This window comes from Mobula birostris, chromosome 15, assembly GCF_030028105.1.
Source record: "Mobula birostris isolate sMobBir1 chromosome 15, sMobBir1.hap1, whole genome shotgun sequence".
NCBI lineage: Eukaryota > Metazoa > Chordata > Chondrichthyes > Myliobatiformes > Myliobatidae > Mobula > Mobula birostris.
In genome coordinates, this window is record NC_092384.1 from 37970050 (window position 1) to 37984179 (window position 14130).

Genomic DNA, 14130 nt, shown 5'->3' on the forward strand with positions numbered 1-14130 from the left:
ATAAATAATAATTTTACTCTGGCATAGTGCTAAGAAGGAGTGTATAAGATATGTAAACATGATAAATCTTGAGGTTTGTTTTTTAGGTCACGTAGTGTATATTTTTACTAAGTACCTTAGGTAACAATGTGATTTCACGTTGATTAGAATTGATGATTTCCTTTTGTATTAATTTAAATTGTTTTACACAATAACTTAGTACACCACAATAAATAATAATCTCTTTCATCTTATAATTATCGGACAGAAGAAGACATACCAATGCATTAAGTGCCAGATGACTTTTGAGACTGAACGGGAAATACAGATACATGTTGCAAATCATATGATTGGTAAGAAAAAATGTTTTTATTTTATTTATTAAGATAATAATTTTAAAGTTGTCTCAGCGTAGGGTTACACCAGGAAGTTAGCTGAATTCCTGGAGAACTGTAAGGAGCAGTAACTTACATTGCGGTTTGAAAAGGCAGGTACTGTATGGACATTCTGTGGATCCTACTTTAGTTAGAGCTGTGACAATGCGGTGGGACTGAGCCTACAAACTTCTAACTTTGCTGAATATTCTGTTAAGAAGCTGTTTTTTAAATAACTTGAGTTTGCATAGCTATAGCTAGAAGTACAGGCTACTTTCAAATTTGTCAGTTTTCTGGTGTTGCACACTTCTGAATTTTAACACAAATTTTAGAATTTCTTTGAAGTTTTGTCTGAAGGTTTTTGACTGGCTCTAATTTTACAATCGCTGCCTTGTCAGAACAATAGCTGAAGAAGCCCTTTCATTTGTTTCATTCAGGTTTTTACTAAACAATTATGGCAACAGCAAGAGCTGATGTGAAGAATTTCCCAAACACAATGTTTAATTTCTCTGTAAACACTCACGATGTACCACACAGTAAACACTAACAAGGCAAACACTAAATACAAATGTGTGGAAGATGTTCTGATGTTCAGTAGTTAACAACTGAAAAGTTAATAGTTTGTTTCCATTTCAGGCCTGAGTTTGCCGATCTCCTTTGGGAGTATTGTGCATGAACTATAATTGGCTGCAGTGTTCAATGGCAAGGGAAAGGAAAAATCTCTGATTGTTATCTAGGAGTCTGTTGGTGGTATTCAGGAAAAAAGTTCACATGATGTCATCTTTACTTGACCACCACATCCTTACCACACTTCCACCACATCCACAGTGGAGTGGTGTGATTATGCTCAGTTGCAGGAGATATTGGAAAACTGTTACATATGAAATGCATTCTAGCAAAAGAAGACTATGAAAGGCAAGGTAAATAAGTGATTAGGACAGTGGGAACGTATATTGAAATAGAATGCAATGATTTAGGACTTTTGTCTTTTTGCATTGGTAAGTCAATCAATGTGGATTTAATCGTATTGACATACTTTCTACTACAACAAAGCATGAAATATATATGTTAAGTTATTGTACTTTACGGTTGGTTTGCTTGAAAATAATATGTTGACAAAGTATAATTAGTAAGTATTCAAATGAAGAATTGTGTAAGAAACAAAGTGTACGATAAGTGGAACTTAGTAGTGTCATAAAATGGGTTTTTAGAGTCATGGAGTCGCAGCATATAGCATGGAAACTAGTCCTTTTTATGCATCCATGCTGACCAGTGGACACCCTGCTCTTTATCCCATCTCCCAGCACTTGTTCCATAGCCTACTATGCCTAAGCAATTCAAATGTACATCTGGGAACTTTTTCAATGCTGTCAGTAACCTAGCACTAATCAGTCTGTAGTCCAATGCATTCTGTAACTTTTGAGCCTCATTCTTAGATGGCAAAAAATAAGATGGAGTGGAGTGAAGTATGTCTACCAAATTGCAGGTCTTCTTTAAGGGCTACTGGGAATCACTTCAGATTTTTTTCAATAGGGGACAGTGGGAACATGAACTTGATATGCTTAGGTGAATGCTGTTTAGAGGATGATTTTTTGGTTGCCCCATGGGAAAGATAGTATTACTTTCTATGCATTTGGATGTCCTTAATGCTTTAGATTTCTCTGTGTGGAGTTTTGTGCTATTTCTGTTGTATTTATAGTACAACTTGGCAATAGGGACTTGGCTTTCCCAGTGGAAAATCCTTAATTTCGTTGTTTTAGTAATAAAATGGAATATGTAGGATTGAAACCACTTCGAGTGGAGTTTCATTGAGGATGCTTCATTTCCATGTGTGCATGCCTAGTCAACAGAGTTCAGAGAGCAAGAGGGTATTTTACTCATGATCAATGCCTTAGAAAATTATCATTCTAATGCATCACCTCCCCATTGCTGGATACACGATTAATGGAAAGTTATGTTAACAAGTAGTTTAAGACCCGCTCACTTCATCTTGGAAAACAGCATTTTGCAAGTCATCGGACTTTTGAATTTCTTTGCACTGTATCTTCCAGATAGTATCTGACGACTTTTGTTAAATTAATCAGACTACAATCCAGCATTACGTAAAAAGACTTCAGGAAAGCAGAGAAATGGTGAAAGATTAAGGAGGATATGCCTTGGCTTAAGGAGTAAATTGCTGTTGCAGTCCCATACTGTAAGCCCCATATGACAACCCCCTCAATTTTGTGAATTGGAAAACCTTTCATTCTATTAATATATCAGTAGTAAGCACCTTTTCCCTGCATACAAATGTACACTGCCTAGGAAACTGCATGCTATTCTTATTATTTGTTAATCCCCTTTGAGAGACTCCATGCCTGGAATCAGGGTGCTGATTAGTAATCAGAATGATCTCCTACAGCCATGACTAATGACTTTCTTAGAAAGGTTCAGAACATGTAATGAGATTTGTACAAATACAATCTGACTATTGAAAAAAGGTTTTGAGGTTATATGGCCTTTTCATGCCACAGACCCTCAAAGCTTTCAAAATCAGTGCTCCAGTACTTCTGGTAACGTTTGCACAGAGCCAGGCATCATGAACAGCGTTGCCATGATTGAATACGTAGTTTACTTCAATAGTGGTGTTTGGGAAATAAAGATTGAAGAATAAACAAAGAAACAACCATTTCTGTTTCTCACCATAAATCTGTATTTCTACCTGACAGTGCAATGGAAGCCCCAGTATCGCAACTGGAAGTCAGCGTCTCCAGCAAGGAAGGCCAAGCTGGTAGAACTGCTTGTTCAGGGGACCAGAAAATAGGGTTCAATTCTGACTGTGGGTGTTTGGTTGTTGGTGTGGAGTTTGCATATTCTCCCTGTCGCCACCTGGTTTCCCCTGGGTGCTCTAGTTCTCTGGCCCCCCCCACCCCATCCCATGATATGCCAAGGGTATGCCCGTTGGCAGGATTGTAAATTATTAGTGTGTGCGAGTGCTCGGGGTTAATGGGCATGGTGAAGTGAATATAAATAGAGGTATGGGATTGAGGGAATAGCTCTGAGAGCTGACCTGGGCTGAGTGGTCTCCTGAAAGTGTGGAACAATTCAGCCCTCAGACTGTACTGAAATGCTACCTCAGATTGCACCCTTGTGTATCTTAACTAGAGGTTACTTTAGAATGCTATACTAAGACTATTACCACTAAATCGATGCTGGTAGTGAATAGATGATAAGTGTTTCTGATTTCAATTTTATTTGCCATGATAAGTATGGTTCCACCCATATTTATTAAAACTTACACTATGTTAAGTAGAATTGAAATTAGATAGACTTGCTGTTCCTTGAAGTTGAACAGCCACTGGTGCAGAGATGGGTACAGAATTGGAATCGAGTTTATTATCACTGATATATCGTGAAGGTTGTTGTTTTGTGGCAGCGATGCAGTACCATGCATTAAAAAATACATAAGTTACAATAAGAAATATATAAATGATGAGAGGCATTGATGGTGTGGATAGTCAGAGGCTTTTTCCCAGGGCTGAAATGGCTAACATGGAGGGCACAGTTTTAAGGTGCTTGGACGTAGGTACAGAGGAAAGGTGGGGCACGTTTTTGCGCAGAGGGTAGTGAGTGTGTGGAATGGGCTGCCGGTGATGGTGGTGGAGGCGGAGACTCCTGGATAGGTACATGGAGCTTAGAAAAATAGAGGGCTATGGATAACCCGAGGTAACTTCTGAAGTAAGTACATGTTTGGCACAACATTGTGGGCTGAAGGGCCTGTATTGTGCTGTGCTGTAGGTTTTCTATGTTTCTATATAAAAATAAGTAGTGCAGAAAGAGAGCAGAAAATAAGATAGAGTTCATGGGTTCATGGTCCATTCAGAAATCTGATGTCAGAGGGGAAGAATGTATTTCTAAAATGTTAAGTGTTTGCCTTCAAGCCTCTTCCCGGATGGTAGCAATGAGAAGAGGGCATGTCCTGGATGGTAAGGGACACCACCTTGTTGAGGCATTGCCTGTTGAAGATGTACTTGATGGTGGGGAGTATATCTCCCCAACCCTCTGCAGTTTTTTTCTGATCCTGTGCATTGGTGCCTTCAATGCAATCAATTGAATTGAATTGACTTTATTTCTTATATCCTTCACATACATGAGGGATAAAAATCTTTACATTATGTCTCTGTCTAAATGTGCAAGGTGCAATCATAGTAATTTATAATAAATAGAACAGTCAGTGTAACATAGAAATACACTCAACTCAGCGTGAGTTAATGAGTCTGATGGCCTGGTGGAAGAAGCTGTCCCAGAGCCTGGTGGTCCTGGCTTTTACGCTGCGGTGCTGTTTCCCGGAGGGCAGCAGCTGGAACAGTTTATGGTTGGGATGGCTTGGGTCCCCAGTGATCCTTCGGGCTCCTTTTTCACACCTGTCTTTGTAACTGTCCTGAATCATGGGAAGTTCACATCTACAGATGTGCTGGGCTGTCCACACCACTGCCTGCAGAATCCTACGATTAAGGGAGGTACAGTTCCCATACCAGGCAGTGATGCAACCAGTCAGGATGCTCTCATTTGTGCCCCTGTAGAAAGTTCGAAGGATTTGGGGGCCCGTACCAAACTTCTTCAACTGTCTGAGATGAAAGATGAACTGTTGTGCCTTTTTCACCACACAGCTGATCTGTACAGACCACAAGGTCCTCAACGATGTGGATGCCAAGGAATTTAAAGCTGTTTACCCTCTCAATTCCAGATCCATTGATGTCAATAGGGGTTAGCCTGTCTCCAGTCTCCTGTAATCCACAACCAGCTCCTTTGTTTTTACGACATTGTGGAAGAGGTTGTTTTCTTGACACCACTGTGTCAGAGAGGTGACCTCTTCCCTGTAGGCCACCTCATTATTGTTTGAGATTAGACCAATCAATGTAGTGTGGTCGACAAATTTAATTAGCAGATTTAGCAGATTACAGCTGTGGGTGGCGACACAGTCATCGGTATACAGGGAGTAAAGGAGGGGACTTGGTACATAGCCCTGAGGGGCTCCTGTGTTGAGTCAGAGGGGTGGAGGTGAGGGAGCTCACTCTTACCACCTGCTGGTGATCTGACAGGAAGTCCAGGATCCAGCTGTACAAGGCAGGGTCAAGGCCAAGGTCTCTGAGCTTCCTGTCGAGCCTGGATGGAATTTTGGTGCTGAATGATGAACAAGAACAGCATTCTCAGATAAGTATCCTTCTTCTCCAGATGTGTAAGGATAGTATGTAGAGCAGTGGCTATTGCATCGTCTGTCTATCGGTTTTCGATAGGTGAATTGTAGGGGGTCCAGTGTGGGCAGCAGCATGCTGCAGATGTAGTCCTTGACCAGCCTCTCAAAGCATTTGCCTATTATTGAGGTGAGTGCGACAGGGTGCCAGTCGATCAGAAATGTTGCCTTGGTGTTTTTTAATACAGGGACAATGGTGGATAATTTGAACCAGGAGGGCACTCTACACTGGGAGAGGGAGAGATCAAAAAAGGGTCAGTCAGAATGCTCTCCGTGGTGCATCAATCGAAATTTTCAAAAGTCTTTGGTGACATACCAAATCTCCTCAAACTTCCAATGAGGTACAGCCACTGGTGTGCCTTCTTTGTGATTGCATCAACATGGATCTTCAGAGATGTTGAGATCCAAAAACTTGAAACTGCTGACACTTTCCACTGCTGACCCGTCAATGAGGACTGGTATGTGTTTTCCGGATTTATACTTCCACATCACTTAGATGATTGCACAGTAAAAGGTATATAGTGGTAATTAGCTGCAAGATACTAGGGAGCTCCCTCCAGCTTGATCCTCTCAATGAAGAGGACTTGATATGCCCTTTGTTTTAGCTCAACATAGTTAGAAAGCCAATTGTTGCCAAAGACTTAAATGAAGTACTTACATGAGACAAAATTCTAAATGTTCCCTTTCAACACCAGTATTTAAATTTACTTATTTGGGACAAAACCCACAATCATATCAAATTTCCTTACAACCTGAAAGGTGGCTGTTCAGCCCATCGAATATGTGCCGACTCACAAAGCAGTCTCATCAGTTCCATTCACCTCTTACTTTTTGTGATGTTTCTTCTTGCACATAGCTACTACACTTTTCTACACTTAATTGCATCAACAACAGCTTAATGTACTCAATTAACTAACGAGCACCTCTTAAGAAACGAACATTGAGTCACAGTCACATGAAAAAGGTGCAAATGACACACAGCAGCTCTAGAGGTCAGAACTGAACTCAGGTTGCAGGAGCTCTGAGGCAGCAGTCCCAATAGCTGTGTCACTATGCATCCTATAATCAATATCCATTAGTGTGCTTCACGCATATTGAAAAATTCAGTCAAGTAACCTGAAGGTAGGAGGGACAATATTAGTTATTTATCTAATGGGTATATGCCACCTGTCTTGTGAAATTAGTTCATTTATGTCCAATTAGCAAAAAAAAATGTGAAGCCCACACAAGAAATTGGATCTAAAGAGCTATGTTCATTTTCCAACATGTGTAATTTGAAGAGATGATCCATTACTGCAGGTTGTTGAGTATTGACTCAGAGTAGAGCTTGTTGGGCTCAGCAGGATTGCACTTAGGCTGATTTTTTTTTTTTTTTTTTGCTGTGTCAAAGCTGCCTTTCATCCCCCAAGATATGGGTAATTTAGTTGTACTTCACAGAGAAGGTCAAAAGTAAAGTGAGAAGTAACTCAGGATAGGAAGGTCCTTCCCTTATGATTCTTTCAGTTTATTCCTCTTTATCTCCTCTCTCCTGAAGAGTGACAAATTTGGGATATAGGTTAGTTTAAATGACAGGTTTTCCAAAGATATTGGGAATGATAGATTCCACAGATGTTATGCTAAGTATCCCATATCCCACCGCAGAATGCTTTAAGAATCCTACATGTGTAACATTGTCCATAAGAATGTATTGCTGGTGGTTATAGGCTGTTTGTAGGTTTTATCCTTGTATCATGTAACTGCCTGACGACCATTACGAATTCTCATGATTTCACTCAGTGTCCCAGTTATTTTCTAGGATTGACCATTATTCAAATATTTAATTGTCCAAGATACTTCATTTGCAATAGCACCTTGGTGTTTTATGTGCTTGCCACAGAAGTGTTTACCTCATGTGTTTTGCACTATCTACTAAATTTGTACTCCACAGCGACACTGCTGTTTCCCAAGACCAGGTTATGGCCATCCTTGATATCTGCTGCAGGATAGATTGCTGTAGTGCTCTAGCACCCACAAAATAATATAATCCAGTGCTCTTTAGACGGCAGTCTAATTTAGCAACCTGAGCTTTGATAGTAGAAGTATAGACTTCTGCTATGGTAGTGAAGAGTTAGGTGACATCTCTGTTATAGTGGCCACCATTTTCATGCTTATGGGATGGGCTTAGAACTCCAGAATTACAGCATAAGAGGAGGGTGGCCATTCAGTTTATAGTATTTCTGAGTAAAGCAATTTCATGAATCTAATTTGCTTACATTTTCCCCCATAATCCTGCAAGTTATTTTGGGGACACCATAGCAACATAATTGAAGATTTTGTTGAGTGAGAGGTGGTTTGGTTTCTCTGTGGTATCTTAACAAATAATAAACAGTAGCAGGAGAAAGCCTTTGACCCCTTATGGATCCACTGCCACTCAGTTCAATTGTGCCTGATTTTTTACCCCGCTCCACTTCCTTGCAGTGACCCCTCAATCCCACAGAAGTCTAAAGATTTGTCAATTTTTCTCATAAATATGCTGAGTGGTGTGGCATCTGCAGCCTACTTGGATAGTGAATTCCAAACACTCATCACCTGCAGTGTGAAGAAATTTCTTCTCATCTGACTTACCCCTGGTTGTATACACCCCAGTGAGAGGAAACTTCAACTCTTCATCAACCCTGTCAAGCCTTATTAAGCCTAGGTAATAGCCCTCACAATGTAGATAATAGCATTTAATCTTATTGACAATATAGTGGAGGATAATTAATGCACAGTTTATCTAGACTTTGTGGTAAAGCTCTTAACATTAACTAATATTAAAGATTTGAAACAGATAACTGCTCACGATTGCAAGTCAGGAATTTTATGTTTCAGTGGCAGTGCACCTCGAGAGGCTGCACGATAATGGTATCTTGCCCAATGTCTCAGCATTGAAGGACCTGGAATCCCTGAAGTTGCTGCACTTAATAAACGTGCCACAAAATGTATAAACTTGTCTGTGATAGTTTAAGTAGTTGTTAAAAGAGTGGTGCATTAATTACTGCTAAGAAACATTTCTCTAATTGAAATAGAGAAGCGTGGAATGTCATTTCATAAGATTTATTGTTGAAAAGTTTAAAAAATCAATTTTGCATTTTCTTCTTACTTAGTCCCATTTTTCTTGTTTTGTATTCTGTACATAATTCAGCATTGAATTAATTATTCTAAATTACACTTGTTGGAGCAGAATCTCCATGCCTCATTTGAAGTTCTTCGATCTGAGATGCATAGATCTCCTGCAGAGTGCAGGATGCTAAAATGGATTTCTAATCACCACAAGTTTTGGTGCAAAAGACCAGAGGAAGTCTGGGCAAGTTAAGCATGATAAATAGCTGTTCATTTGCCAATGACTTCAAAGTCCCAACCAGTACGTGCACAGTGAATTTCATTAGGATGCGACATAGCACTTTTCAAACCATTGTCCATGATGTAACACAGGGTAATAATTTTATTTATGTTTATTTTCCTCTCATTATGTCCACATCTTTTGTGCTTGAAATAAGAGATTCTGTTAATAAACCTGAATGAAGACCAATCCCATAGTGATATGCTGAAGCTTTTCAAGAGAACTGACAGAAATTTGTAAATGTTGTGAATTGACAGGAATTACAGTAATCACTAGAGATTCGTGTGAGAATGGTGAGGCCATCCGAAACTGAAACAGATACAAAATGTATCACAATTTCATGCTTTATTATTTATATTAATGGATACCTGAATTGAAATGAATAGTGTGTGTGAACTGAATGATCAGTCACCATTTTGGGAGAATTTTGTTTTTCTTTCCGGATGAATGGGATGCTGGTGTTGACTGCTGTAGCAAAAAGAACATAAATACGAGCAGGAGTAGGCTATCTGGCCTGTCAGAGCTGTTCTTCCTTTCGATAAGATCTGGCTGTTCACTCAGTTCCACTTACCTACCTGTCTTTCCCTCATATATTTAATAAAGTAGGCTCTACACTCAGACGCCACTGAATTCTGAGGATGCGTTCCTTGGAGGTGGAATGCTCTGTAAATCAGCACTATGTGAGGTAATTGCAATATTATGTAAATGGACATGTATGCCTTAGTTTTTAAAAAATCAAACGCGAGATGTATGATATTTTATGTATACAGAGTAATTTGTGGAATAACAACATGCAAATGGGCCTAACCTGCACATCAGTGGAGCAGCACCACATTGCAACAGCAGCGGAGGGAAGCGGGTGTTGGTTATGTCTCAGAGGAAGGACCAGACTGTGGTTCCTCCTCGAACATTGGCTTCTTCTTCAACTAAGTGTCGAAATTTGACTGCCTTTTCTTAAGTTTCCTCTCATGAAGCAGTTTTCGGTAACAGGAAATCATGTCAAAAACGCCTCTCTTTGGCTTATTGCTTTACTCCAATCAGGGTCGTTATCGATGAACTTTGCAAATTTCAAAGAGGTGCGAACATCAAACCTGATGCTCAGCAGCTTCCAAACACCATATCACTTGCAGTTTCACATCCATGTCAATGTCTTTCCTAGGCATGTCGGATGTACTGCCTTCACTCGAAGTTGCAGAGCATTTTCCAGACATTATAGGTAAAAAAGAAACTGGAATAAAATTGGTGAGGGAACAAGAATGTTTGCACACGTGGGGTACGCAGAGCGTGAACTGATAAGTGATTGGCTGTGAGTGGCTCAGCGTATGTAAAGCGCTCTCATTGGCTGATTGAATGTTTATTGTAATGGAGGCTGGTCTTGAGAAGTTTTAAGTGTTGTTTAGAATGAATTTTTGCCATTTTAAATATTTCAATAAAGAATTGAATAACTGCATTGTAATGAATCAGCAGTATGCAGGGTAGTGTTATGGAGGGTCTGAATGTACTTCTTCCCTGGGCAAAGAACTTCACAGGTTTTGTACTTGGGTGTGGGGGTGGGGGAAGGGGGGGAAGCAGTTTCTCCTCAACTCTTTCCTAAATCAGCATGTGTTTTTCATATCAGGGCTATCATCACTCTGTTTCTCCCTTCATAAATAACAGTACGACTGAGGATGAGATATTTGTTGATTTGCCTTATTAAAGTCCACCAATAGCATGAATTTTAGGTGTAAGTTTGAATGTTTTTGGTACATTCATTCTAGTGCACTACTCAACAAGAGGTTGTTCCAATCAAGTATATTGCATTCATTTAATTTCTTGCATTATAGTGCCTCAGGGATGGATGACAAATGAAGCTGAAATTTGTTTTCTTTAAAAATGTTGTATTCTGCTGTTCTGTGCAGATTTTATAGTGAGATTGTGCCAGATATTTGTTGTCCTATCAAGATTTTAATGGGGGGGGGAACTGACCATTCATATCAATAAATAGCTCAGCATATACAAAATCAATTCTTTGAAGTAACACACAGACACACAATGCTGAAGGAGCAAAAACAAAATCAAGCCATTGAATTCTTTGAAGTAACACACACACACAATGCTGAAGGAACTCAGCGGGCCAGGCACAGCATCTATAGAAAAAAGTACAGTCGACGTTTTGGCCTGAAACGTCAACTGTACTTTTTTCCATAGGTGCTGTCTGGCCTGCTGAGTTCCTCCAGCATTTTGTGCGTGTTGCTTTAATTTCTAGCATCTGTAGATTTTCTCTTTCTTTGTGATTGAATTCTTTGAAGTAATAGTTTTAAAAGTTAAAAAGGGTGTTGCAGTGGATGGGACATATTTGGACTTTGTGAAGGCCTGTCATAATCACATTGATGAGAGTCTCTGAGCAGTGGCAAATTGGAAATTGGAAGCCTGGGAAGATATAGCTCACTCAGATTTGCTGACTGAGTAGAAAAGGCAGCGACTCGCAGCAGTTCAAAACTTTGATCAGTGGTCAATCAGCATTCACGATTGATTGGCAAGAACAAATTAAAGTAGGGCAGTGGCAAGTGGAGTGGCCATCATTGGAATGGTCAGAGTTAGAGTGGAGATTACTTAGGCTTCTGCAAGGAGAGACAAGTGAGAAAAGGCAAAAAAGCTGTGGGTCGAGTTCCCTCTCCCACCCCCACAGATTATTGTTCTTCCTTCTTTATTGCTCACTTAGAACTGTAGAGATGCCAGCCAAGATAGTGGAATGCTCCTCTTGCAGGTTGTGGGAAGGCAGCTTCTAACACTCCACATTAAGGAGTTGGAGCTGGAACTGGATGAACTCTGGATAATGCAGGAGGCTGAGGGGTTGATAGGTAGGACATATAGAGAGGTAGTTTGACCCTGTGGCCAACCCCTTAACAACAGGTACCTAAGATGACCTAGTAGAGGAAAGTCACAGTTGTCAGGTGTCTGGCACTGTCTGACCCTGCATCTCAGAAGGGAAAGGCAAGAAGATGCAAGCTATGATGACAGAGGATTCGTTAGTAAGAGTAACAGAAAGGAGTTTCTATGGCTGAAAACGAGATTTCCAGATGGTATTTTGTCTCCTGGGTGCCAGGGTCCAGGACACCTTGGATCGAGTCCTCAGAATTCTTAAGTGGGTGGGTGAACAACCAAAGGTTGTGGTCCATTTAGGTACCAGTGATATAGATAGGAAGAGTGAGGAGGTTTTGCAAAGTAATTCAGGGAGTTAAGTGTTCAGTTAAAGGGTAAGACCTCCAGGATTGTGAACTCGGGATTGCAACTCATGCCAAAAGCTAATGTGGCCAGAAATAGGAAGATTTTTCAGTTTAACATATGGCTAAGGAGTTGGCGTAGGAAGGAGGGCATAAGATTTTTGGATCATTTGGGCTCTCTTTCAGGGAAGTTGAGACCTGTACAGAAGAGATGCTAGGGGACTAATACTCTAGCGGGAAGGTTTGCTATTGCTGCATAGTGGGGTTTAAACGAGTTGCAGGGGGATGGGAACCAAAGTGCCAGAACATTTGTGGAGACAGATGTTGTTAAGACCTCAGACAAAGTCAAGAATCAAAACGTTAAGCTTAATGTGACTAATGTTCTGAGCTGCGTATATTTCAAAACAAGATGTATTGTAGGAAAGGCAGTTGAGCTCAGGGCATGTATCAACGCCTGGAAATTTGTTATTGTAGCCATTAGTGAGACTTGCTTGCAGGAGAGGCAGGAATGGCAGCTCAATATTCCGGGAATATTGACTCAGCATACTGGGAGGGATTAAAGGAAGAGGAGTGACATTACTAGTCAGGGAAAATGTCATGGCGCTGCTCAGCCAGGACAGACTGGAAAACTCATCTCGTGAGGCATAATTGGTCCTAAGGAAGATAAGAATGGTAATCCATGTGTGGAGCCAAAAGAGATGAGGAAGATCTTAGATGAATTTTTTGCATCTGCATGTACTCAGGAGACAGGTACAGAACCTGTAGAAATAAGGTAAAGTGGCATCAACTTCATGTACCTCATTCAGATTACGGAGGAGGAGGTGTTTGCTGTCGTGAGGCAAATAAGGTGGATAAATCCCCAAGGGTGCTGACAAGGTGTTCTCTCAGACCCTGCAGGAGGCAAATGAAGAAATTGGTGGTGCTCTAGCAGAGATATTTAAATCATCCTTAGTGACAGGTGAGGCACCAGAGGATTGGAGGATGGGCAATGCCCCTGTTTAAAAAAGGCTTTAAAAAATATATGGAGGAAATTCTAGGCCAGTGAGCCTGACATCAGTCATGGGAAAATTCTTGTAAAGTATATTGACCTGATATATACTTTACAGTGGTAGAGGTGTATAAGATGATGAGAAGCATTGATAGTATGGCTAGCCAGAGGGTTTTTCCCAGGGCTGAAATAGCTAACATGAGGGCGCATTGTTATACGGTGCTTGGAAGTTGGTTCAAGGGAGGGCGTCAGAGATAAAATTTTTCACACAGAGAGTGGTGGGTACGTGGAATACATTGCCAGGTGTGATAGAGGGGGATACAGTAGGGTCTTTTAAGAGACCCTTAGATGGGTACGCAGAGCTTAGAAAAATAGAGGGCCGTGCGGTAGGGAAATTCTAGGCAGTTTTTAGTGTAGGTTACATGGTTGGCACAACATTGTGGGCTGAAGGGCCTGTAATGTGCTGTAGATTTATATGTTTCCATGTTTCTATGTATTCTCAGGGACTTAAGTATTTGGATAGACGTGATCTGATTAAGAATAGTCAGCATGGCTTTGTGCATGGTAGGTCATGTCTAACCAATCTTCCTGGGTTTTTTGAGGAAGTTGCCAGGAAAGTTGATGAAGGCGTGGTAGTGAATGTTGTCTACATGGATTTTAGCAAGGCATTTGACAAGGTCCCACATGGGAAATTGGTCAAGAAGTTTCAGTCGTTCAGCATTCAAGGTCAGGTGGTAAATTGGTTTAGATATTGGCTTTGTGGGAGAAGCCAGAGAGTAGTAGTAGATGGTTGCCTCTTGAACTGGAAGCCTGTGACTAGAGGAGTGCTGGGTCTGTTGTTGTTTGTCATCTATAATCAACAATCTGGTTGATAATGTGGTTAACTGGATCAGCAAATTTGCGGATAACACCAAGATTGAGGGCATAGTGGACTGCGAGGAAGACTTTCAAGGCTTGCAGAGGGATCTGGACTATCTGGAAACATGGGCTGA

At 40.7% G+C, this 14130-nt stretch overlaps 1 protein-coding gene across 11 annotated transcripts in view; it reads left to right on the plus strand.

Annotated features, from left to right (window-relative positions):
• znf423 (zinc finger protein 423) overlaps positions 1-14130 on the plus strand; it is a 403580-nt gene that overhangs the window by 202535 nt on the left and 186915 nt on the right. For 10 of the 11 annotated variants that reach the window (XM_072279610.1, XM_072279606.1, XM_072279607.1 and 7 more), the window contains one exon: positions 248-332. In XM_072279610.1, the coding sequence (XP_072135711.1) occupies positions 248-332 (85 nt within the window). The remainder of the gene's footprint in view (positions 1-247; positions 333-14130) is intronic. The other variant, XM_072279608.1, reaches the window with a different exon arrangement.